Source organism: Canis lupus, chromosome 21 (genome assembly GCF_003254725.2).
Source record: "Canis lupus dingo isolate Sandy chromosome 21, ASM325472v2, whole genome shotgun sequence".
Taxonomy (NCBI): Eukaryota; Metazoa; Chordata; class Mammalia; order Carnivora; family Canidae; genus Canis; species Canis lupus.
Window position 1 is genome coordinate 50980643 of NC_064263.1, and position 24262 is coordinate 51004904.

The 24262-nt window shown below is 45.1% G+C and overlaps 1 protein-coding gene and 1 long non-coding RNA gene across 13 annotated transcripts; one reads left to right on the forward strand and one right to left on the reverse strand.

Annotated features, from left to right (window-relative positions):
* Positions 1-6239: 6239 nt before the first annotated feature.
* Positions 6240-23775, forward strand: MS4A2 (membrane spanning 4-domains A2). 8 transcript variants are annotated; one of them, XM_049098954.1, is made up of 9 exons: positions 6278-6337; positions 14169-14314; positions 15895-17098; positions 18357-18480; positions 19009-19143; positions 21060-21116; positions 21647-21802; positions 22141-22239; positions 23124-23775. In XM_049098954.1, exons 3-9 carry the CDS (start codon positions 17037-17039, stop codon positions 23220-23222), a joined length of 732 nt encoding a protein of 243 aa, XP_048954911.1. In that variant the 5' UTR covers positions 6278-6337; positions 14169-14314; positions 15895-17036; the 3' UTR covers positions 23223-23775. The 8 variants fall into 8 exon arrangements, with proteins under 8 accessions (XP_025315633.1, XP_025315636.1, XP_048954911.1 ...); XM_049098956.1 differs by lacking the exon at positions 14169-14314 and having other exon boundaries at positions 6313-6407; positions 15895-16038; positions 16903-17098; positions 18380-18480; XM_035703906.2 differs by lacking the exon at positions 14169-14314 and having other exon boundaries at positions 6316-6407; positions 15895-16177; positions 16903-17098.
* Positions 9204-17091, reverse strand: LOC112667806 (uncharacterized). Of its 5 annotated transcripts, none has more exons than XR_007404643.1 (6): positions 13971-17091; positions 13365-13471; positions 13042-13104; positions 10213-10361; positions 9922-10064; positions 9204-9669 (listed from the first exon to the last, which is right to left on the reverse strand). It is a non-coding gene; the product is annotated as an uncharacterized LOC112667806 (long non-coding RNA). The 5 variants fall into 5 exon arrangements; XR_007404646.1 differs by having other exon boundaries at positions 15716-17089; XR_004807848.2 differs by having other exon boundaries at positions 14489-17089.
* Positions 23776-24262: the final 487 nt, after the last annotated feature.

A 24262-nucleotide genomic window follows, 5' to 3' on the forward strand; every position in this document is an offset into this window, starting at 1 on the left:
CTGGTCTCCCTCATACGGGGAATATAAGACATAGTGAAAGGGATCATAGGGGAAAGGAGGGGGACTGAGTGGGAAATATCAGAGAGGGGGACAGAACATGAGAGACCCCTGACTGGGAAACAAACAAGGGGTGGTGGAAGTGGAGGTGGGTGGGGGGTGGGGGTGACTGGGTGACGGGCACTGAGGGGGGCACTTGGCGGGATGAGCACTGGGTGATGTGCTATATGTTGGCAAATTGAACTCAAATAAAAAAAATATAGAGAAAAAAAGAGGATTTATGTCATTAGATCGGGTCACTTAGAAAATCCCGGTCACGCTCCCTGCTTTCGAATCCTTGATCTGTGGAGTCCTTCACAGCAGCACCTAGGTTAATGTTGGATTGAATCAATCTCAGAAAACAGTTTTAGAGGTCTGCCTACGACGGATACAATTTAACTCCAGATGATAGAAAAATAGAGGCCTCCCCAGCCTGACAATTCGCCGACGTGCAGAGTCCATTTAAAAGCAGCAGGTTGAGCCCGCTAAGCTCTGGGAGGCCTGCTTGCCGGGTGGCACCTGGGAACTTGCATTCGGGTAGTGTTCCCGCCACTCTTAGGACAGAGGCTCCCTGTGCCTGAACTGTTTGTGCGAAACGTATGGTTTATGTTCAACGCTTGTTCTCCTTTGGAGAATGTGGAATTTTGGTGTGTGCTGGGTGGGGGGGTGCTCATGTGGTTTCCCCCCATAAACACTCTGAACGCTGAGTCTGTGTGCACCTTCCTTGGTGGACCACACGCACCTGTTGCCTCGGCTCACTGCTGGGGGGTACGCACGCCTGGGCCTCCCCTGGGCCTCAAGCCTTGGACGCTTGAGCGCAGTTTCTTATGGCCTGTGCCCCACGCACCTGTTCCCTTGCTCTGCATCCTTCAGCTGTAATCATCGCTCTGATAGCCTGTGTGCTCAGTCCTCCTAGCGAGTCATCAGGACTGGGGATGGCTTTGGAGACCCTGACGCAGAGGGAATCCTGTAAAGTTTAAGACAAATAAAAAAAAAATAAAACTTCCAAAGAATTAAATATATAGGAGCTTCTGCTTTGTAGAGGATTAATTGCATAGAAAAAAGGAAATGGGAAGGGCGGCGCCTGTGCAGCTCTGTGGGTTGAGCATCTGCCTTCAGCTCAGGTCGTGACCCCAAGCCCCAGGATCCAGCCCCACATCATTGATCCCCGCTCAGTGGGGAGCCTGCTTCTCCCTTTGCCCCACTTGTGCTCTGTCTCTCAAACAAATAAATAAAATCTTAAAAAAAAAGAAAAAGAGAAAAGGAAACAAATCAAACAGTTTAAAAAGAAAAAAACTATGATAAATAACATTAATATAGCAGAAATTAAAAATTCTTTTTTGAGGCTTTGATGAATACTTTTTTGGTAAAATGTTAGATGCATTCAAGAGACAGAGTCTAAAGAGACAACAGAGAACTTAGGAGTCATCACATGATTAATTACAAGTAAAATGGTGCTGGGAAAGCATATATTACAAGCAAGGTTTTCTAAGTGTAAATAAAAATTCTCACATTTCATAAACAATCAAAAGTCTTTAAAAATAAAAAAAGGTGACAGAATGGGAGCCTCAGCTTGTTCAACGTTCCCAAATTTGCAGAAACTGAGAGTGGAGAACCTGGTTTATGATTCCAGGGGTTAAGCTCTTAACCAGTGGACTCTGATACCTTCTGGAACAATCCTAGATGCTTATATTGGAATAATTTAAATTTTTTAAAAAGATTTTATTTATTTATTTGAGAGAGAGAGAGAGAGGAAGCAAACATGAGTGGGGAGGAGGGGCAGAGGGAGAGGGAGAAGCAGGCGTCCCCCCAGCACAGCGCCCGACTGGGGCTGGGTCCCAGGACCCCGAGCTCACGACCCGAGCTGAAGGCAGATCCCCGCCCGACTGAGTCGCCCAGGCGCCCTGGGAATGATTTAAAAGATAAATGTAAATCTTATGAATCTAGAAATGTTAACATCAGAAGAAAGTCCAGAAAAAGAGAGTGAAAGACAAAAACCATAACACGTAGACTTGTCTTTGTCTTTCCTCAGCCTCTTCCTCTTCGTCGCTGGAGCTGGCTCTCCAGGCTCTCGGGATGCAGACGGAGTGGGTCGCGGCCCGGGGGCCGGCCTTGACCCCGAGACAAGGCGATGCTGGGGACCCCGTTTCCAGCACATATAAGGAAGCCCTTGCGTGCTCTTGCTTGACAGCTGAGAGTATAATCTGTTGTCACAAGAACCAATAATAGGCCTTTGATATAGATGCTGGGAACGTTTTTTAGCGTGAGCTTGATTTCCAAGTTCACTTAAATTACACAGTCCCATTCTGGTCACAACGGGCATTTTTAGAAAGATGCAATAAAATGCTTAGTTGGAACGTGTGCTCCGGCTGAGTGTTGGAATGCACGTATCGGTCTAACGCTGGGTTATACACGTGGGCAGATGTGTGTGAACACGAGGGGAGAGAACCTACGATGACATACATATGTTTGTCTTCTGGGAGATCTTCCCAGCATAAAAAAATATACATACACCGTTCTCTTGTATTATAAGCAAATACTTTCAAGGCCTGACCTGACCAAAGTAACTAGAACATGAATCAATGGACAAATCAACAAAGACGGGCCTGTGGATCGACTGGATGCCAAGAAAGCTGGTTTTCTCCAAGTCCCTCTCCTCCTGGGGTTGCTTGTTTCTGGGCAAGTTACCTTATTGTCTCCACTGCTGATTTTTTCAGCCACACCCAGAGAAGAGCAGAAATAGATGTCTTTTGATTTCAGATATTTGTGATTTCGGCTGCTCTGCATGCTAGGTGGACACCTGAGCCTTGGCGGGGAGTGCTGTGTGCCGCCCAGCCTTCCTGGTGAGGTCGCCGGGCTCAGGCAGCGTCGTCGTCTGGTAGCACTTTTTGCCTGATATGCTTCTTGGGCTTCAGTGTTCGGAGAATCTGCAGTCACAGCTCCCGGGGGCCGCTGCCAGGGCGCCCCGCGGCTCTCCTGTCTGAGTCGGTGGGCGGTGAAGGCAGCCGAGGGGACCACGCCAGATGCAGTGGCTCAGGGCCAGCGCCACATCCTGCTTCCTGAGACGTGCTGCTGGGGTCTGCCCAGACCGAGGTCTCTGCAGCCAGGTCTAGAGGACGCTTCCTCGGAAGGTGAGGACACCTCCCATGCAGCCAGTCTCCTCTCAAAGAGGTTGGATCTTACAATCACATAGAGACTTCTGGACCAAGAAGACTTGGCTCAATATGCTGAGGCCATCTGGGCTGGGGGTGCAGGGTGTCGGGGCCTCTGGGGCAGGGAGGGGCATGCAGGGCACCAGGATCAGCTGGGGTAAGGGGAGGGGCATTGAGGCCCGGCTGTGATCCGTGATGCTGGGATGCGAGGAGGATTCGATTTCAGCCAGTTGGTGTGGCAGCTACACGTGCACCTCAGACCGACCCTCAGAGAATTTCTCAGCCACCTGAGATATGACCTCATGACGTCAGATTGGAATGACCGTAATATAGAATGAATGAAGCCAGAAGCCTGGACTTCCCGTGGGGCCCGTCCATGCCCCTTTTGTACCCATCTCTGAACTGCTGCGACTCTTTCCCTTGGGGAGGCTCCTCCGACCCTTACCCGAGTGAAGCTAGGGTAATGCTTCCCACACCTGGAGCAACCCGCAGCTCCCCGTCAGGCGCAGAGCACCTGCCTGCCCCAGGCCCCAGAACGCCCCCCCCCACCCCCCCTACTGTCTCACCTTCTTGCTGACTGATCTGTAAAGACCGAAAGCATCCAGCACCCGGGCCCAAGCAGCGTCGAACCGCTCGCCGTGGGACAGGAACATGTTTCCACTCTGGGAAGATTCAGATCCTCCTTAGTGGTGAGTGTCCTGAGCGGTTCCGGCGTCAGCTGGCTCTCTTACTGTTTGGGGGGCTTTCGTCGAGGGTTGAACCTCAGCTGCTCTTTTCACCGTGCGATCCCACTTTCTGTTGTTATTTGGCAACGGACACGTGAGCGAGCAGCGGTCCCACAGGACAGACGGCGAGAGGGAGACAATCAGCGGCGCCTGGTCGCCTTTGGCTGGGGTCCTGATGCTGGGCTAGGGCCCCCTGCTCCACGGGGAGTCTGCTGCTCCCTCTGCCTCGCCTCCCCCCTCATGCCCCACCCTGTCTCTTTCTCTGTTAAATAAATAAACAAGCAAACAATCTTTAAAAAAAGAGACAATTAGTCCCTCGGACCCATGACTGGCTTGCTGAGGCTCACGGCAGGCTTATTCGTGAGAAGCACAAGGACTAAACGATTGATGGTCACTGTCAGAGACACTCTTCCTGCCATTTCTTCCAAGTACTGCCTGGGGTCAGCTCCTAAACTGGTGCAAGATCCATCTATTGGGAGAGAACTGAACGAGCTTTTTCTGTAGGAAGCTCCTCCTCCAGCTCCTGGTATTTCCACCGCTGTCCCAGAGGCGCAGCTTGCTGAGGGGACCCACCGAGAGGATAGGGTCCGAGTCAATCACTTGTACGGTTCGCGCTTAATGGCACAGAAAACCCAGTTTTCAGAGGAGACGCAAACTCCCTGACCGCATTTCAGAGACCTCACATGGTGAACCGGTTCTTTTTCTCAGCAAGAATTTATTTGCTTATTAAGACGCACGAAGGCGCTGCCCCAGGAAGGGTGCAGTTGCAGTGGGTTTGTGCTCTCGTGAGCCCACGCTCGTGTGTGGGGATCAAAGCAGCGGTGCAAACACTAGTGAGTAGCTGGGTTAAGACAAGCAAGTGTTGAGAAACGCGCCACTTTCCAAGTAGCCTGACGGGTCCCTTGCGGCCGGTCAACTGCGGTGCTGACTTCATTCAAATAAGGATTCCTTCTCCCTTTTGGAAACCAGCAACTTGAATTTTGAGCTTGATCATTCATTATGTGATGGTCCCGCCCCAGAAGCTGGTCAGCAGCCTCAGAAACACTCTGTCTTGGGGCCAGGGGATCCGCGGGCCAGGGGAGGACGCCCCGTGGTCTTCTCTCCAGGGCGGCTTCCCAGCCACCCTCTCTCTGAGGGATTCGAGACGCTCCCCCATCTCTATTCGTCTATTTTGAGTGGCTGTGAAGGCCTTCCTTAGAGGCCGGAGACCCGGCTACCTGCATCCCGACACCTCATCTCCCTACCGCTCCCCAGGTGCGCACTCGGTCCCTGTCTGCAAACAAGACAACTGGACCCCGACCTCAGTGACTTCCTTCCAGAGCTTTCCCCCCACGCTCTACAGTTAGAGCACGTACCTTAAAGGAACTACTGTTTCCCCGCTTACTCATACTCCCTCCTCTCCTTCCCTGAAGGCACTCTCTTATCCTTCTCTTCCGCCTCCCCTCCCCTGCCTCCTCCTCCTCCTCTTCCTCTCCTTCTCCTCTTCTCCCTTCCCTCCCTTTTCTCCTCTCCTCCTCCTCTCTCCTCCTCCTCCCCTGCCTTCCCCTACCCCCTACCATCCTCTCTCCTCCTCCTCCCTTCCTTCCTCCACCCCCTACCATCTTCCCTCCTCCTCCTCTCTCCACCTGCTCCCCTTCCCTTCCCCGCTCCAGCCCCCTCTTCACTATCCCATCTGCAATGGCTCTGGCTACCGTGAAGCTGCAGCGCTGCCCTCCTGCTGGCTGTTCCCTCATGAATTGCAGTTGGGGGTTCTCTGTCGCCCATCGCTCTGCAGCCGCTGCTCCAGGCTCAGGTGCCAGCCCTGGCGGCAGAGCTCCTGCAGTTTTACATTTTTCAGGCTGCTGGACCTCGGCCCACTATCTATTCCGGGCCCAAGTTCACAGTCTCCCAGAACTTCCCTTGGGTCATCGTATCCCACCCCCTTTCTCTCTTTCCTGTGACCAAGCTACCAATTCTGCTCCAGTTTCTAGAACTAGAACCTCGCCCAGTTTGTCGGAAATATCCTCCTTCTCACAGACTTCCTTCTCAGGCCTCCCTCACCAGCCCGGCTCTGTGACCAGGGCACTGTGATTTGAATCTTCACGTTATTTCCTTACTGTCTCTTGGCTCTGGTCTTTCCATCACCTACTTAAGGACACTTGTTTATTTAGGATGATTATGTCGAGGTAAACTTACAAGCAAAACTGTCTATTATTTGGAAATAGTGGACGATTACAACTGGGGAAAAGCAAACCACAACACACCACAGGCAGGTCAGGGGGACAGAAACAGGACAGCTCCTCTATAGAGGAAGCGGGAGGGGGGCTGGGGAGCTGTTATGAACACAGAGTCCGTTGGAGAAGCCGGGAATTCCAAGCAGAGGGGCTCCTCATTGGCTGGGCTGTTGCCAGAGAAGCACCTTTCTTCCTCCTCCTGGATAGTAAAGTAGGTAAAGTAGCTCGAGAAGGTATGTCTCTGCCCTGTGAGGCCTGTAATCCCCCTGAAGTGGTAGGAGGTGAGAGCTCCTGGTTTTGGCCTCCCAATACCATTTTTTTAACTTAAATTCAGTTGTTTATTAACATAAAGTGTATTATTAGTTTCTATTAGGTAGAGGTCAGTGACTCATCAGTCTTATGTAAACCAGGGTTCATCACATCAGGTGCCCTCCTTAATGCCCATCACCCAGTTACCCCTTCCCCTTACCCTGTCCCTTCCAGCAACTCTCTGTTGGTTTCCCATAGTTAAGAGTCTCGTATGGTTTGTCTCCCTGATTTTGTCTTTTTTTATCTTTCCCTCCCTCCCAACACCATTTTAAATGAGGTTTCTTTTTATTAATTTTGACAATAATTCATCTTCTAAGCTGGGACACTTCTCTCAGTGAACAGAGGCATTATTAAAATCCCAGTGGGGGAAAGATACAGATGCAGTGAAACCCGGGACAGCTGCACCCCAATGTTCACAGCAGCAATGACCATCGTAGCCACACTGTGGAGGGAGCCTCGGCGTCCACCGACAGATGATGGATAAAGAAGCTGTGGTCTATGGATACAGTGGGATATTCCTCAGCCCTCAGAAGGGACGGATACCCACCATTTACATCGATGTGGATGGACCTGGAGGGTATGATGCTGAGTGAAGTAAGTCAGTCGGAGAAGGACAATCATCATATAGTTTCACTTATACGTGGAATGTAAGAAATAGTGAAAAGGATTATAAAGGAAAGGAGAGGAGCTGAGTGAGGAAGACAAACCATGAGAGACTCCTAACTCTGGGAAACAAAGGGTTGTGGAAAGGGAAGGAGATCGGGGGATGGAGTCACTGGGTGACGGGCATGAGGAGGGCACATGATGGGATGAGCACTGGGTGTTATACTATATGTTAGCAAATTGAATTCAAATAAAATTTTTTAAAAAATACCAAAACTCTGATTTATGGCCCAGCAAGCATACATTGTGCACCTGCTTTGTGAATGAGTCACCTAAAGGAAAACCATCTTGTCTTTGAGATATTAATCAGTGCTCCTACTCCCTGCATCCCTTGATGTTAAAACTTGTGATTCCTGCCGATATATTAATGTATAATCTTTTGAGCTTGTACACGATGTAAAAAGTAAATAAGCCTGTGGAAACTGTTCCTTCTCCAGAACACTTTCTCCCCTGTGAAGACTGTTTCCCAGGCAGTTGTCCTAACTTGGGCTCAAATAAAACTCTCTTTCTAACCTTAAAATAAAATAAAAATAAAATAAATAAAATAAAATAAAATAAAATAAAATAAAATAAAATAAATGAAATAAATAAAATAAAATAAAATAAAATAAAATAAAATAAAATAAAATAAAATAAAATAAATCCCAGTGGGGGTAATAAGAAGGACTCCAATCTCAGCCTACCCAGAGCCTGAGATTTGCGCACAGCTTGCCCAGGTACTGGCTGGTGTTAGGAAAGCCTGTTAACATTTCCATGTCATGGTTTTCTCTTCTTTGACATTGGTCTGACCATTGTACCTAGGTCTGGAGTTAGCACAAGGAGGAAGTGGGTCAGTGCATGTAAAGCATTTAGAGTGAGGAATGCTACATGGCAATCATTCGGTGCATTTAAAATTTGCATTATTTTTGCATCTATCACATTGTGGCCAATCACCTCGTCTCTCCAAGCCCGTGAGAACTGAATGTGATGACACACGTGACCACTCTCCCTCCACCAGACACCACTCTTAATGACTCGATTATTCTTTGAAATCACTATTCCATCCTCATCCCACAATGCATTCCCGCCCATCCTCCTGCATTTCCTGCTTGTATTTCTTGTTCCAACAATGCGTTGGGCAACGTCTCAAAGCCAGAGCGCGGTTGCTCCTGCTGTCAGTTTTGCAATCAACAGTAACCCTTCAGGAAGTGCAGTGAAATCAGAGCGGTCTCGGAGGCAGAGGGGGGTTAGCACCCTCTATAGCCACCACATTTTCACTGATTCCTCTAAAATGTTGTTCAAGGCAAAGGTACATTAAACCGGAGTCAGAAGAGGCTGCAGTTTTCCAGAACTTACACGGTAGCAATCATTACTGAGTGTCTCCTACTCAGCTCAGAGGGAAGATGCCTTCCAAGGCCTGATGCCTCCAAGGTAAACTCAAGAGATTTCCTCTTCAGAGAAAGCCTCCTTTTTTGTCATCTGTTAGAAGTGCCTCCCAGTGGGCCATGAGAATGCAGAGTTTTCTGTATGGTTGCCATGTAGAGATTAGGAACTTTTAGCTAAGAGCATGGCTTCCCTCTAGAATTTGTTACCCTGGTGCCAAAATGTTAGACATAATTATATAGTTATTGCTTTGGGAAGACATGGGCATGGGCGTGTGTGCACATGTGCACCCCTTAGATGTATTAAATCCAAGAGGCTGCCTCCAAATGTGGCTGCCAACTGTGGAATGGGATGGTCTGGACACACCCGAGGTGTGGAATTTAGTGAGAGAGTTTCTGCATAAGCTCAGAGGGATAATAATGGTACTCGGGAGCCAGATTACCAGGTTCCAATCCCTCTCTCCTCCATTGTTGACTGTGCGTCTTTTGGCAAGTTACTTAACGCTATGATGCTCCACTTACGCAATGGAAAGGATCATAAGAGTAGTTCTTATTCATATGGACCTGTGGGAGATAAATTGGTTAAATGAAAAACACTTGGAACAATGCTTGACCCAGTAAAAGCTGGGTAGGTGAACTTAACTGGGGTTCTCAAGAGACCTGTACTTCTCCGATTCAAAAAAAAAAAAAAAAAAAAAGCTAAATAAATAAATAAAAATAAAAAAACAACAAAAAAAGCTACAGTTAGAAAATTATTGAACGTAATTTATTTTGCCTAAAGGCTGAAAATTATCCCTGCTATTTGTAGTTATTTTAAGAAGTCAAGTTAAATGATGTGGTCAGAAGAGACTTCCTCACTCCAGAAGCACTGCGGAGTTCCTTGGGATGAGAGGCTCTAGTCCTTGCAAACCTATTTTCATTACCATCCACGAGGCACGGCTGTATCGGGCTGGGCCAACAGTTCATCCGTTTGCTAGGCGTGTGTTCACTGCGGGTCCAGAGTGTGACAGACTCGGAGCTGGGCCCTGGAGTTACCACCCTGGGAAGACGCAGATACATCGGGGCATCGGGTCAGTGGAGGCGCAGAAGTGAAAACAGTAGGAGAAGGGAGGCAGAGGGCATTCTCAACACCAGGGAGCTTCCTCCAGACTTGGCCAGGACTGGAGAGGGCTTCATTCAGGGAAGTGTGGATGTGGACACAAGAGTCAGTCTGGAGGAAAAGCAGAAATTGTCTGGTGGAGCTTGAGGGGAAACACATTCAGGAAGGGAGGACTAACACCAAGAGGGGAGATTTGAGGCTTTTGAGAGCTTGGTGCTTGGGAGATTAAAAGAAATAAACCAAGGCTGGCTGGAGCTATGAGATAAGGAGGAAAACAGGCACGCAGCCCTCTGATCAGGGAGAAGCGCTGCTCCCACATCACATACGTTTTAGCTCAGTAGATGTCTTATCTAAAATACATACCTATTCCCCGGAGGGCATGGTTGACTCAGCAGAACGTGTGACTCTTGATCTTGAAGTGTGAATTCAAGCCCCACCGCTGAGTATAAAGATTTAAGAAATGGCCCTGAGGGGGGCATTTGACGGGATGAGCACTGGGTGTTATTCTGTATTTTGGCAAATTGAACACCAATAAAAAATAAATTTATTATTTAAAAAAAAGACATTCAAATTGGCAAAAAAAGAAATTAAAATCTAAAAAAAATTAAAAATTAAAAATTAAAAAAAATTAAAAATTAAAATCTTTAGGAGCACCTGAGTGGCTCAGTCGGTTAAGCATCTGCCCTCAGCTCAGGTCCTGATCTCAGGGTCTTGGGATCCAGCCCTGCCTAGCGCTCCCTGCTCACTGGGGAGCCTGCCTTGCCCCCTGTTTGCCATGCCTCCAGCGTATGTGTTCTGTCTCCCTGTCAAATAAATAAAATCAAATCTTAAAAAAATAAAAATAAAATAAAATCTTTAAGTAACATATATAATGTATATGTACATATACATTATATGTGTGTGTATATACATATACACACACATATACGAACACACACATTCCCCAATGGATAAATTTTATTTATTTAAAAAAAGATTTTATGTATTTATTTGACAGAGAGAGCGAGAAAGAGCACAAGCAGGGAGAGCAACAGCGGGAGAGTAAGAAACGGGACCCACGAAGGCAAAAGAAACAAAAGCAAAAATGAACTATTGGGACTTCATCAAGGTAAGAAGCTTTTGCACAGCAAAGGATACAGTCCACAAAACTCAAAGACAACCTACAGAATGGGAGAAGATATTTGCAAATGACCTATCAGATAAAGGGCTAGTTTCCAAGATCTATAAAGGACTTTTTAAACTCAACACCAAAGAAAGAAACAATCTCATCATGAAATGGGCAAAAGACATGAACAGAAATCTCACAGAGGAAGACATAGACATGGCCAACACGCACATGAGAAAATGCTCTGCATCACTTGCCATCAGGGAAATACAAATCAAAACCACAATGAGATCCCACCTCACACTAGTGAGAATGGGGAAAATTAACAAGGCAGGAAACCACAAATGTTGGAGAGGATGTGGAGAAAAGGGAACCCTCTTATACTGTTGGTGGGAACGTGAACTGGTGCAGCCACTCTGGAAAACTGTGTGGAGGTTCCTCAAAGAGTTAAAAATAGACCTGCCCTACGACCCAGCAATTGCACTGTTGGGGATTTACCCCAAAGATACAGATGCAATGAAACGCCGGGACACCTGCACCCCGATGATTCTAGCAGCAATGTCCACAATAGCCAAACTGTGGAAGGAGCCTCGGTGTCCATCGACAGATGATGGATAAAGAAGCTGTGGTCTATGTATACAATGGGATATTCCTCAGCCATTAGAAATGACAAATACCCACCATTTGCTTCAACGTGGATGGAACTGGAGGGTATTATGCTGAGTGAAATAAGTCAATTGGAGAAGGACAAACATTATATGGTCTCATTCATTTGGGGAATATAAATAATAGTGAAAGGGAACAGAAGGGAAAGGAGAAGAAATGGGTAGGAAATATCAGAAAGGGAGACAGAACATGAGACTCTTAACTCTGGGAAACGAACTAGGAGTGGTGGAAGGGGAGGAGGGCGGGGGGTGGGGGTGAATGGTGACGGGCACTGAGGGGGGCACTTGACGGGATGAGCACTGGGTGTTATTCTGTATTTTGGTAAATTGAACACCAATAAAAAATAAATTTATTATTAAAAAAATAAAAATAAAACAAAAAATAATAATAAATGCAGTCAAACATTCAAAAAATTCAAAAAATGAAACCGCAACCAAATAAAGGTTACCTAAATTGTCACAATTTGATACTGATTAAAGACAAATTTGAGTAATCTATCAAAGCATTTATCTCTGGATAGATTGTCTCACCCATATCTGATGCAGGTGATACTTAGATGAGACTCAGGACTTAGACTTTCGAGTTGGCGCTGGAATGAGTTAGGGCCATTGGGCCAGAATGAGCGTGTTCCATATGTGAGAAGGACGTAAAGACAGACAGACTTCGGATGTCTGCCATCTCCCTAGTAAGAGGTCCACAAAGATAAAAGAAACAAGTTTTCTTAATGATGAAGTCATCAAAAAAGAATACATGGGCCATTTTTTTAGAACAAAGAATATGGGTGGGTCTCCAATTTGAACACACTACTGACTACCCAGTAGAATCAATGCATAAGATATTATGTTAAGTGAAATAAGTCAACCAGAGCAAGACAATTATCATATGGTTTCACTCATATGCAGAATATAAGAAGAAATAGTGCAGAGGACCATAGGGAAGGAGGGGAAATTGAATGGGAAAAAACCAAAGATGGGGATAGACCGTGAGAGACTCTTAACTCTGGGAAGAAAACTGGAAGAAAAAAAAAAAGAATACTGGAGGGCAGTTGGTTTGGGGGACGGGATGACCAGGCAATGGACATGAAGGAGGGCACATGGTGTGATGAGCACTGAGGGTTATACACAATTGAAGAGTTATTTAAAACTACTTTGGAAAATAATGATGTGCTATGTGTTGACAAATGGAATTTAAATAAAAATACTAAAATAAATAAAAATAAAATAAATAAAAATAATAAAATAAATAAATAAAATAAAATAAATAAAAATAATAAAATAAATAAAATAAAATAAATAAAAATAAATAAATAAATAAAATAAAAAATGAGATATTAAAGAAATAAGTCTTTTTTTTACGATCGAAAAAGAAAAGATTTACATTAAATCTGAACATCACGTATTTTTACCTCAATGGATGAAGATAAATTATAAAAATTTCCAGAGAGAAAATACATGACCCATACAAATATTTGTAATTTTGCAAACTGTAATTGCAAAATTACATTGGAATTGCCAAAATGAACTCTAGATGCTAGAGGAAAATAGAGTGAATGATTCTGAGTTAAAGCATATTCTCCAGTTCAAAGGCTATGCTTCCCTCGAATTCAATCAAGTACAAGGGTGTAAAAAGGGAAATGTTCAGGCCAGCAAAATCTCACAATCTCTATCTCCCAGATACCCTTTGCCAGTGTGTAACTGGAGAGCGTGTCCTACCTGGACCGGGAGTAATAGAAGTGGACGCTCTTGCACACATGCCGTTCTCACAACCTGCATTGTCTACAGGAAAAAAGGAAGAGGATTAGTTTAGCAAGGGAGGACATTTTCACTTAAGAATTCTATCTCCCACTTTTAAGAAAAAGAACGAGATCTCTCCTTGCCCCTGCAACAATGCACTAACCACCGCTTGCAGCCAGTGAAGAATTGCCACAACCTCAAATCCTTGTTCTTCTCCAGTGAATGTTTGTTCAAAACAACCCTCCCCAGTTTCCTTGTAAAACCTAATAAAAACTGCCCTTCCCTTGTTTTTTTGGACTCACCTCAGTTTGTCATACTTTGCTTGTCCCAAATTGCAACTCTTCTGCTATTCCTGAACAAACTCATTTTGCTGGTCAAATAACTGGCCGTTTTATTTTCCAGGTAAACACTGCCAATGTGCAAGGGGAAAAAAAAAGTGGGATCAGGGAAATAGAAAATGCAATATAAGACAGGGGAATGGGAAGTCCTACTGGTGTAGGGAAGAACGTTAGGGTTTGAAGTCGGCAGCCAAGAAAGAATTCTTGAGATGTCTTTGGTGCAAAAAGGCGATCTTGTTAAGGCATGGGGACAGGACCCATGGGCAGAAAGAGTGGTGCCAGCGTCTTGAGGAGGGGCCCATTATAGACTTTCAAGTTGGGGAGGGGATTAGGGAAAGCAGAGTTCTCTAAAGAAGTTTGTAAGCAAGGTCTCCAGGACCTTGAGGGGGCTGGCTGTCGTTGGGGAAAGGTCACTCATTACTGTCTGATAGAACCTCAGTCATGAGGCCCTTCAGATGTATATCGGTGGGTCATGTACTTGGGGGATGATCTCCAACATGTGTCTTGGGGAAGGAGGGTCAAGGTAAAGGAAATTTCTAAAGGAATTTTTACACATTAAAGTAGGCTTACAGGATCCTGGGGCTGGGGGTGGGGGATGATTGGGCTAAAACTGCCTTTTGCCCATAGCAAAGTGTCCACACAGAGGCAGTTGAGTCCCTAGAGGAAGGCCCCTCGGCGTGTTGCAAGGGCTTGTCAGTGGGCTGTGAGCAGTGAAGAGATTGAACAATTTGTCTTCTGCCTTTGTTTCCCGCATCGCCACAATGACAGCAGCGTGGCATCTGCAGGGGCAACGAGTCCAGGCCGGAACAAGGGCACACGGGTAATCCAGAAAAAAAGTCTGTCATCACCTCATTCTCCAGGGTTAGCAATGGGAAGAAGAGGCGATTTATACAACACTTGGAAGGGATTGAAAGGTAGAATCACATTTTCAAAAATAAGCTGATAAAGAATAGGCTATTATGCAAAGTCTGGGAATGACCCTGAAAAAGTAGAAAATGAATTCGACCAAATGTTCCAATATAGTTGTATTAGGAGGCTGGGGAGAAAGGCAGCGGGGTTGGGGAAAGCTAGCACGCTCACCTCCATACCTGGAATGGGAGCTAGGGGCTGCTCTCGGCCTATGATGCCAGGTGTCTCTTGGCCTCCCCACTAGGCAGATGTTTTTGGTCAGAAGAGAACATATTACACGCTTATAATTTCCCCCGTGGAAGTGCATTTTGGGAGCTAGAAGGGGTGTGAGCCCTTAGATAGAGAAGGAACCTGTGCAGGACCTTGGCAGGTGAGTAGCCCATTGTGAGCAACATTTTCTTATTTCCTTCCTTTTTATGACCCAATTTCCCACGGAACCTTGGCGTTTGGTGTCCATTTCGGCCTCTCCGGTCCTCTCAAGGAGAGACAGAGGGACACAGAGATGCACAGAGACGGAGACAGCGAGGCTGTAATAATTCCTTTGGAAATACCAGAAAACAGTTCCATTAGTAACACGCAAATTGGTGCATATTTATTTTAAGTAAATTGAGCATCCGGTTGGAGAAAACAGTTGTTCAGACGGGATCTGAAAGCAAATTGTCTTCTGGGTTTGGAAGAGTAGTGAGTCCGATGTGTGGTAAGAAAAGCAACTGCTCCTGGAAACAAGGTGGTGGGTTGGAGGCGCGTGCAAGTAGCTGTGCAGGCCCCGTGGTGCAGGAAACGTCTCTCTGTTATCTCTTTCTTTCAGACAGAGGCATGGTTATGACTCATCTTGATAATTTTGCCTCTGCCGCACACACTCGCGCACACACGCACACACACACCATCATCTTGGCACACGTTTCAATGTTCCCAATTGTGAAAGACGGCACCGCGTGCTCCACGGACTCAGCTGTGGGTGCGTGATTGGGTCAGCATCTGGAGCGGGGGGAGGAGGCGCTGGTGAAACCCGGCTATGGAGCAAGCTGGAGGCCACAAGGTGTGTCTCGGTTTCTAATTTGCAGTTTGCAAGTTTCTGTTGAGAATTCTCACAAAACAGTATCCTGTCCAAACCCCAAAGACCATCCTCCGTTTGTTTCCCGTCCACATCTCAAGCCTAATTTCCGATTAATTGCACATAATGCGCGATTACAAGCTCCCAGGACATCCCAGCAGCAGGCGTGTCCCTCAGGACTTTCGCCGGCAGATGTGGTCTCATTCTGCACATGAAAGCTCCTGAGGGCGCGAGTTCACGTCCTGGCTCACAGGACACTTTCTCGAGTTGGGCATCCCCCCAGCAGTAGGATCGCACCCCCTCCTTCATGCTCCGGCAGCGACTGAGGTATTGGTGACATGATCTCACTTACCTCTGTCCTGCTCTGCCAGCTTTGGGAGCGAGCCGGCCGAGGCTGGGCCATGGGGTCCTCCTCTGCCCGCTCAGTGACAAGGCAGTGCCTGGCCCCGAGCCCCACGGCCCTTTAGGATGAATGCGTGCATAAAGACATTTCATTTCTTAATTCCAGTAACACACTGACTTGATCCACAGGTTCCCAAAGACACGGTGGGAAGATGGCACGGGTTTAATGCATTGCTGTCAGAAAGGTGCACTCATATGTCTTCTGGTGTCCTCTTGCTGTACGTAGCCTAGCTTCCCGGAGAAGGAGGAGAAGTTTCATCACATCCCAGGGAGGTAATACATGTGCAATTTACAGTGTCTTACAGTGTAGGGAAGAGCCACTCAAGGTTATGTCTAAATTCAACTGAAACAAAAGGACCCGGAATCTGTGAATCTCACCTGTGGATTCATTTCGCCACGTATTCCAATTCTTGTAAGTTATTCATGCTATTAACATGAACATGTCCGTTAAGCTCTGACCCTATTCAGATGCCCTGCTCCATCCAGGGCGGCCTAGATCTACTCACAGGATCATCAGGCTCTTGTCCCTTGGTTCTTCGTGGCCACAGCTCTGCCATCGTCAAAAACAAAACAGCGGAATCGGCCTAATGTTTAGGAGCCAGGGGTCTTCTGTGTGGACATGGAGCTCCCGCCGTCTACCAAGAGTGACCCGGAGCCTTCCCCCGTCCAGTCTCAGGGCCCATCCGCTGCCGAGGGCCATGTAAATAGTGTCCAAAGGACAGGGAGAGAGAGGAAGACGAGAAGTATTGAAGTCAGAGCCAAATCCAGAGACTCGGGCTAAGACCCTCCGGCTAGCCGTGCTTCACCCTTAGACGGTGTGTGATGCGGCCTCTGCCCTGTACAGGGAACACGGGCTTTCCCAGAGGCACCTTCGGAAGACTTCTGGCACAGAAACGGCCAAGTAGAGAAAGTTCCAGAAGAGGAGACCATCTCTGTGTTCTGCGACTCTCTCTCACCCTCTTAGTCTCCACTAACCTGTTTCATTTGCTGGTTCTGTAAATTGTGCTGGTCTCAGGAGAGTTATTCTCCAGAAGTCTCGAATTTCCTCATCTCCCACCACTCCCTGAACAGTCCCTCGGCTTTGTTCCTCATTCTAACAAACAAAAACAAATAAAAAGCCCTATTTCTCTTAATCAGCTGGGAAACTTATCTGACCAGTATCTTCGGTATGAAGATAGTCATCCGTGTCATAGACAACCCCAACGGACGGAAGCCCCCCCAGCTCACTGCACCAACGTCCTTCCCTGGCCGACAGCTTGGCTAATGAGAAAATGGAGCCAGAAAACAGTGGCAGGGCAGGCCTTGCTCTCCCGAACCCGCAGGGACCCTCCAGGTAGGTGCCAACTACTGGTTTTCTCCTATTCCCAGAGGAACAGAGATAGTCACAGGGCTGGGGAGATGCCAGTCCATGGATTTAGGCATGGACCCATCTGGTTTAATTAATATATTGAGTATAAAGGAGCTCTTCGCTGCACTTTGCCAGTGGTTCTGTCTGGGTGATGGGGAGGAAGGTTTTTATTCAGTTGTGCACTGGGAATAAAGTTTTCCTACAACAAGGGCTCATATTCTGGGGTTGAGGTAGGGGAGTTTGTCCCACCAAAGGGGATTTCTTGCCTCTGCATTTTATGTCTGTGAAGGGAAACTTTCCAGCCTGACCTGGGACACCTTCCTGGTCACTCTTTGTGAACCGCCAGCTATGGGATCCTGTCCCACTGTGTAGTGGGAAACATTCTTGAGCGGGGTTGGTAGAGAGGCACGATTCAGGTTTCACTTGCATTCTGAGGATGAGCATGTTATTAAGAGTTTCATTTTAAAGTCTTTACAGAGGCTGATGATAGAGCCTTGAGAGTCAGTATTGGATTGAATACCATTGCAAAATATTAAGTATATTCCAGGGTTTTAGGAGGGGCAGTATTTCCAATTAGCCTTCTCTGAGGATGAAAACAAGAAGAGAGCTTCAACTAATCCTTCAGAGCCATTCCTTTGGGCACATTTTATCATTGACAAAACGTATTTTTGTGTTAAAAAGACTGGGAGATACCTAGGTAAGCATGCCTGTTTTTATTTTTCCTCATCAGCATAGATCACTGGGAAAGAACTTGGTAGTAACCATGAATCAAGACTTGGCTCATTTTTTTGTTCCATTTTGTTCATCTCATCACCGGTAGACAGCGTTCTTGACCCCCAACCTTGACCCTCTGAATCTTAGCTTCCTATACATTTTAATGAAGATTTTATTTTATTTTATTTCATTTTATTTTATTTTATTTTATTTTATTTTATTTTATTTTATTATTTTATTTTATTTTATTAAGGTTTATTCATTTATTCATGATAGAGAGAGGTAGAGGAGGGAGAAGCAGGCTCCATGCAGGGAGCCAGATTTGGGACTCGATCCCGGGACTCCAGGATCGCGCCCTGGGCCAAAGTCAGGTGCCAAACCACTGAACCACCCAGGGATCCCCTAATGAAGATTTTAATTGCAAGATTGTTTTTGAAAAAATAATCAAAATCTCCCCTTTCTGTCAGTTGAGAACTTTTCACAGAGAGAGAATTTTTCTCAGGGCTGGATTTCTGTTTAAACCTCACAGCGCACCTGAAATTGAACTTTCAGAAGTACCTCTCCGTGAAAACCCCTTACTGGAGAAGGCTGGCTCATCCCCACCGTGCCATACGTGGCTGATGTTTCTGAAGAGGGAGCTGGAATTTCTGGGGGTGAGTGAACATCTGCCTACCTCAACCAGAGTGGGACTGGCTCTAGGAAAGAGTATTTGGGTACATGAACACAGTTTCCCCACTTGAATTCATGAGGCTGTAAAAGCCTGGTAGACGAAGAGGTGATACTGGGTCTGACTGAGTGGAGAAAAGCATTTCCTCATGAAGACTAGGGTAAGAATGGCAAATGGGATCTGCCAACTCTGGTCAGTTGCTCTTGGATTAATATCATTAATATCAAATTAATAATTTTTTGTCTGCACCTCGATGGAAAGCACAATTGTTGCTTGTCCACTCCATGTAAATAAAGGCATATGGAAATGTATTGGCTGCCCCTGCATTAGGTCACGCCTGTATCCACTTTTAGAGTGGCCAGGTGATACTGGGACATGCTGCATTTGAATTCTGTCTCAGAACTGCCTAAGACACCAAAGCAATTTCTCATATTTGGCCTCAGTCAAAAGGAATTTGATGCAATCTTGGGAAAATACCTTCTTATTTTACAAAACATATGCATTTTTTTTATAGGTAACACAAATTCTGATTGCCTTGATATGTCTTTGTTTTGGAATAATTGTCTGCTCCGTGATCAATATTTCAGAATTTAAGGAAGACATTTTTTCATCATTTAAAGCAGGCTACCCATTCTGGGGAGCAGTGTTTGTGAGTAAATATCTACAGTTGCTTTGGAAATAATACTGCGCATAGCTTTTCTCTTGTCTCAGCCAGGTCTAACCAACCATTTACTCCAGTATTTAGGGTGTATGAACATATTGCGGTTTACAAAGCACTTGGGCTAAACATGTTAGCACACTTTTATCAGATGAGAAACCTGAGATTGATAAAAGTTAAATGAATTGCCCAAGGGGCACTTAGCTAATAAAAAATTGAATCTAAACTTTCAGAAATCAATTCCAGGAAAACATCTCTAAACCTATTCATCGATCAAGTTATCTCCATGAGGTCAGGGGGAAGACTGAGGAGGTGAGGAGAGTAAGTTGAAGTTAGGTCGAAGGCATCTGATGAACTACTACATCCTAGAAACTCCTTTAAGTGTGTTCTCATTATGTCTCCTTTAATCATTGTGCTATTTCTAAACTAGAGGACTGAAGGAGATCATAAAAATATATGGCTTTATTGATGTGTAATTGACATGCAATCAATTGCACATGTTTAAAGTCTACAACCTGATACATCTTGACACGTGTATACACGTGATAACAGCACCACATCAATATAAGGAACATCTCCATCACCTCTAAAAACTTCCTTGCGCCCCTTGGTAATCCCTTCCTCTGTTCCCTGTCTTTCCACCCTCAAGCAATCACTGATCTGCTTTCTGTCACTTCAGATTAGTTTGGATTTTCTAGGGTTTTATTTAAAGAGAATTATACAGCATATTCTCTCTACAATCCGTCTTCCTTCACTCAGCACAATAATTTTTTTTATTAATCCATGGTGTTTTGTATCAACATTTCATTCACAAGGATATATTTTAACTCTAAAAAAATATCACATTAGCTTGGCACTCTGCTAAACACTTAGGACTCATCAGATCACCTACCTGTGTTCATGACTCTCCTCAAGCCTCTGCCATATTTTATTCCACACTTCTCTCTATTGTCCTTCATTCCATACACTTAGCTTATTAGGTGTCTCTCAACCCATCATACACTCTGAAACTTTGAAATTGTTTTGCATTTGTGCCATTAATTTATATTTTCAATAAATCTTTTCCCATGTACATTTTCATAATTATTATATGTTTATGCAACATACTTCAGATTTGAGATATATGCCACAAACACATATTTCTTGTCCAGAGAGGCTGACACTCTGACACAGGACACTCATACAGAGAAATAATTACGATAAATTGGAATCATTTTATAACAGTCATGTACCAGGTCTCCCAGACCTTGCTGCTCTGAAAGTAACCCATGGATTGTTAGGGTCAGCATCACCTGGGAGGCTGGTAGAAATTAAGAATCTCAAGCCCCCTTCAGGACCTACTGAATAAAAGTCTGCATTCTGAAGCAGACCCATAAATACAGAAAAAAAAACTTGTGGTTGCCAGAGAGGAAGAGGTTGGAGGGATGGGCAAAATGGGTGAGGGGGAGTGGGAGGTACAGGCTTCCTGTTATGGAATGAATAAGTCATGGGCATAAAAGGCACATATAGTCCATGGTGTTGCAATATAGGGAACACAGTCAATGGTGTTGCAATAGTGTTGTATAGCGTGACGGTAGCCACACTTGTGGTGAGCATAGTGTAGTGGGTAGGTTTGTGGAGTCACTATGCGGTACACCTGGAACTAACGTAACATTGCAGGTCAACTATGCTTCAATTAAAAAAAAAAAAAGAATCTGTATTTTTAAAAATACTGTCACATGATTCATATGCACACTTAATTTTGAGAAGCACTCTATAGGGAATAAGACTAAGAAAATAGTGAGCTTATGGGGAATATTAACTCAGCTTTACAGAGTTCTCACAACTTTACCTTGTATTTGGAAGATGGGGCTGAAGAGGAAATAAAGGGCAGAGACTCACTGTGTTTTTCCCTCTTCCTTTTACAGTTTGCTATTTCTGGATTTTTGCCAATTATGTCTGAAAAGAAACATGCTACATATCTGGTGAGTTGCCATTCAGTCTTCATCCATCCTTGAGAAGATAAGGACGATGGAATTTTAGGAGTCTTGAGGGAGACGTGTCATCATGTCATCATGTCTCATATTATGAGTGAATGTGGATATGTGGGGTTCTTTTCCAATCTATTTTGTGTTGGATATAACCATTAAAATATCAGTTGTCTTCTTTAGAAAACAATAAAGCATAATTACCTTGGCACTTGCTTAAAAAATATCGCCCCACCAGGCCTTGTCCTCCTAAGGACAATCAGATGATCAGATGGATGATTTGTTTCTGGTTAAAGGAGATTGAGGAGGATGACGTGCGTCCATATGGGTCTTCCCGAACACAGACCCGCAAGAAGGTTATAGATGTTTGTTAAACAATGAGGATGTTTCCAAGATTTCCTTTTTTAATTTACATTTTGAACTGATGCAAAGTTTATTGGGTGCAACCAGCCCTAAAAACACAGACAGGGCTATTGAACGCACTGGCAGGTGGGGGCTCAGGCCTGCGTGCTGTCCTTCACCATCAGGCATGGGGCAGCCTGGGAGCCAACACTGTCAGCAGCATAGCTGCGGGAATAGGAATCTTTATCCTGACGGTCAACCTGCAGAGGAGCTCGGCTTACATCCACAACTGCCAGCAAGCTCCCAGAGACGACTTCTGCTTTGTGGCTTGTTTTTCCACAGTACGTATTTCTTGTGAGGGGGCTAAGGTCTGGGTCCTACTCTAAGTACAAACCCTCTCCTTTCCCACGAACGTCGTCCTTTGCTGTGACCTCTATCACATAGTGTAGTGTTCGGGGGATTCATGGACAAAGATGCTGGCTGCCGCTCCCTCCCCAGCTGGGTTCTGTGAGGCTGGAGTCACCCGCCTTGACCTCCCTTTTTGTGGCTTTCCCATGTATGTGTCACTTCATTGGGAGTGATCACATCGGGGTGATGAAATCAGGGGCTTCTGTTAGGAACACACCTTTGGGGCACCTGCCTTGTGACTCTACTTGTCTTGTTGGTTACTGTTCAACAGGAAATTGTAGCGATGATCCTGTTTCTCACTATTCTGGGGTTTTGCAGTGCCGTGTCACTGACGATCTATGGAGTTGGAGAATTAGTCCAAGGGAACAAGGTAAGTAGAGGCCTGATAATCCTGAATGACAAGCTGAAGCAGTTGAGCTTCATTGCTTAAAAATACAGCTTGGGTTTCCTGGAAACTTTCTTCTAGAACATTTTTTGTCCATGTTTTAGTATTTTGGTTTCCAAATCTATATTTTAAATCACACTTTCCACTCATAAGAGCGCAAATCTCATAGTATAATCCTCATGACTAAGGGTTAGGAGAGTAGAATCTTCATAATTTTAGAAAATGCAGATACGCTTCTAAATGTGCTGAGCATGAGAGACGAATATGCAGTATCATATGATGGAAACACTTAGGTATCCGGGTTCATTTTCTCTTCCAGCGTAGCTTCCTTATATTTGTTCCTGCTTTTTCCTTTTTCTTGGCTTTTACTTTCGTGCTTGCTCTGAAGCCTCAATTTTCTTTCCTTCCTAATTCACGACTACCAGCTGCATTTCCACTTGCCCTACCCATCATTACACCCTCAATGTATGAGAAAGAACCACCAATACCTGATGTGCACGCACTTACTCAGATCCTCCAGATGGCACACACTCTCTCCATCTGTCCACTTGCCTGAAACATTCAACTGGTGGCTTTTTTTTTTTTTTTTTGTATATAACTTCCCTCCAAAGATAAATAAGACAGCAGATATACCAAAGATCAGACACATAATAGTCTCTCCAAACTGTTATTGATGGATGTAATTTCTTCTGGGCCCACTTGGCCAGCCAGTCTGGTTTGATTTGTTGGAGATGGAGGGAATAATCACAGTGTAATGAGAGAGTATGAGACTCAGAAAAGCAAAAAGAGATGATCCAGTTCTTGCAAATGAGTCATCTAGTGGCAGAAAATTCCTGGTGATTGATATTAAATCATTTTTCCCTCATCAGATTGTAGAAGATCGTCTTTATGAAGAATTAAACATATATTCACCGATTTACAGTGAGCTGGAAGACAAAGCGGAGGAATCTTCTCCTGTTGATTCATAAGAATTGTGTTCAGAACATTCTCACAGAAAAGGGTCTAGAATAAGCCAAGATCTTTGTTAAAGGGGCTACAGGCAAAATTTTGATTCTTGTCTATGATCTGCTAGTTTTACATTAGGATTTATTCTCCAAATGGTATATGCTGCCTGTTGTTTCTGTTCACCTAAAATTCCCCCTCCCCACCACCCACTTATGGGTATGTGATAGACTCCTATTTTTCTTGTTTTCTATTGCTCTCTTGTGTAGCAACTTTTATGGGAAGTCAACGTGTAATCAGCAAGCATTTACTCTGTGCCTATAACTGTACAAATAGAGGGAACAAGTGGAAGGCTGGTTGAGAGCTGAGTTAAACTTTCTGTTTTGGAACACCTGGGTGGATCCGTCAATTAAGAGTCTTACTCTTGACTACAGCTCAGGTCATGAGATCAAGCCCCATGTCAGGCTCCTCACTCAGTGGGGAGTCTGCTTGGGATTCTCTCTCTCCTTCTCCCTCTATCCCTTCTTCTGCTCTCTGTCTCCCAATCTCATAAATAAATAAATATAATTTTAAAAAACCTTTGACAGTTTGATAATATTTGGTTCTTAGCCCTTTTCAGAGTTCACAAGAGCTACACATATGTGTGATACATGTCCCTCTCCTGGACTGGAACCGCCTAGAGGGCAAAGCTCATGCAGCAAATGTACACTGAGGACCAATTAGGTGTTTGAAATTCCCCACGCTTGTCTCCTTCACTTTGTGCTTCCCAGTTTCGCTCATAGTGGGAGCTCGAAGTGGATTTACAGAGTGGATGAGGGAACATTCTGGGTATAGGGTATCCCATGAGGTCAGGTAAGAGGAAGAGTAGACAAGGAAAAGAAATTACTCTGAAGTGAACGTGGAGGTGATAAAGAGACCAAACTGGCAGATAGTTTGTATTAAGAGAGTAGTTGGATGGAGATTTGAATAGGATCCTAGAGGCTTGTATTAATCATTTTGTTTATCATATCAGCTTAGCAATGGATGCTTCCTTTTGAAGTTTGATCTTATATGGAATGTTAGAAGG

Coding starts and splice junctions, on each gene's coding strand:
- MS4A2 (XM_025459848.3), top strand. CDS start 17,037: ATGGAGCCAGAAAACAGTGGCAGGGCAGGCCTTGCTCTCCCGAACCCG. Junction 18,481..19,008: donor GGGAGCTGGAATTTCTGGGG/GTGAGTGAACAT, acceptor TTTTTTTTATAG/GTAACACAAATTCTGATTGC. Junction 21,117..21,646: donor AGAAACATGCTACATATCTG/GTGAGTTGCCAT, acceptor CTTCACCATCAG/GCATGGGGCAGCCTGGGAGC.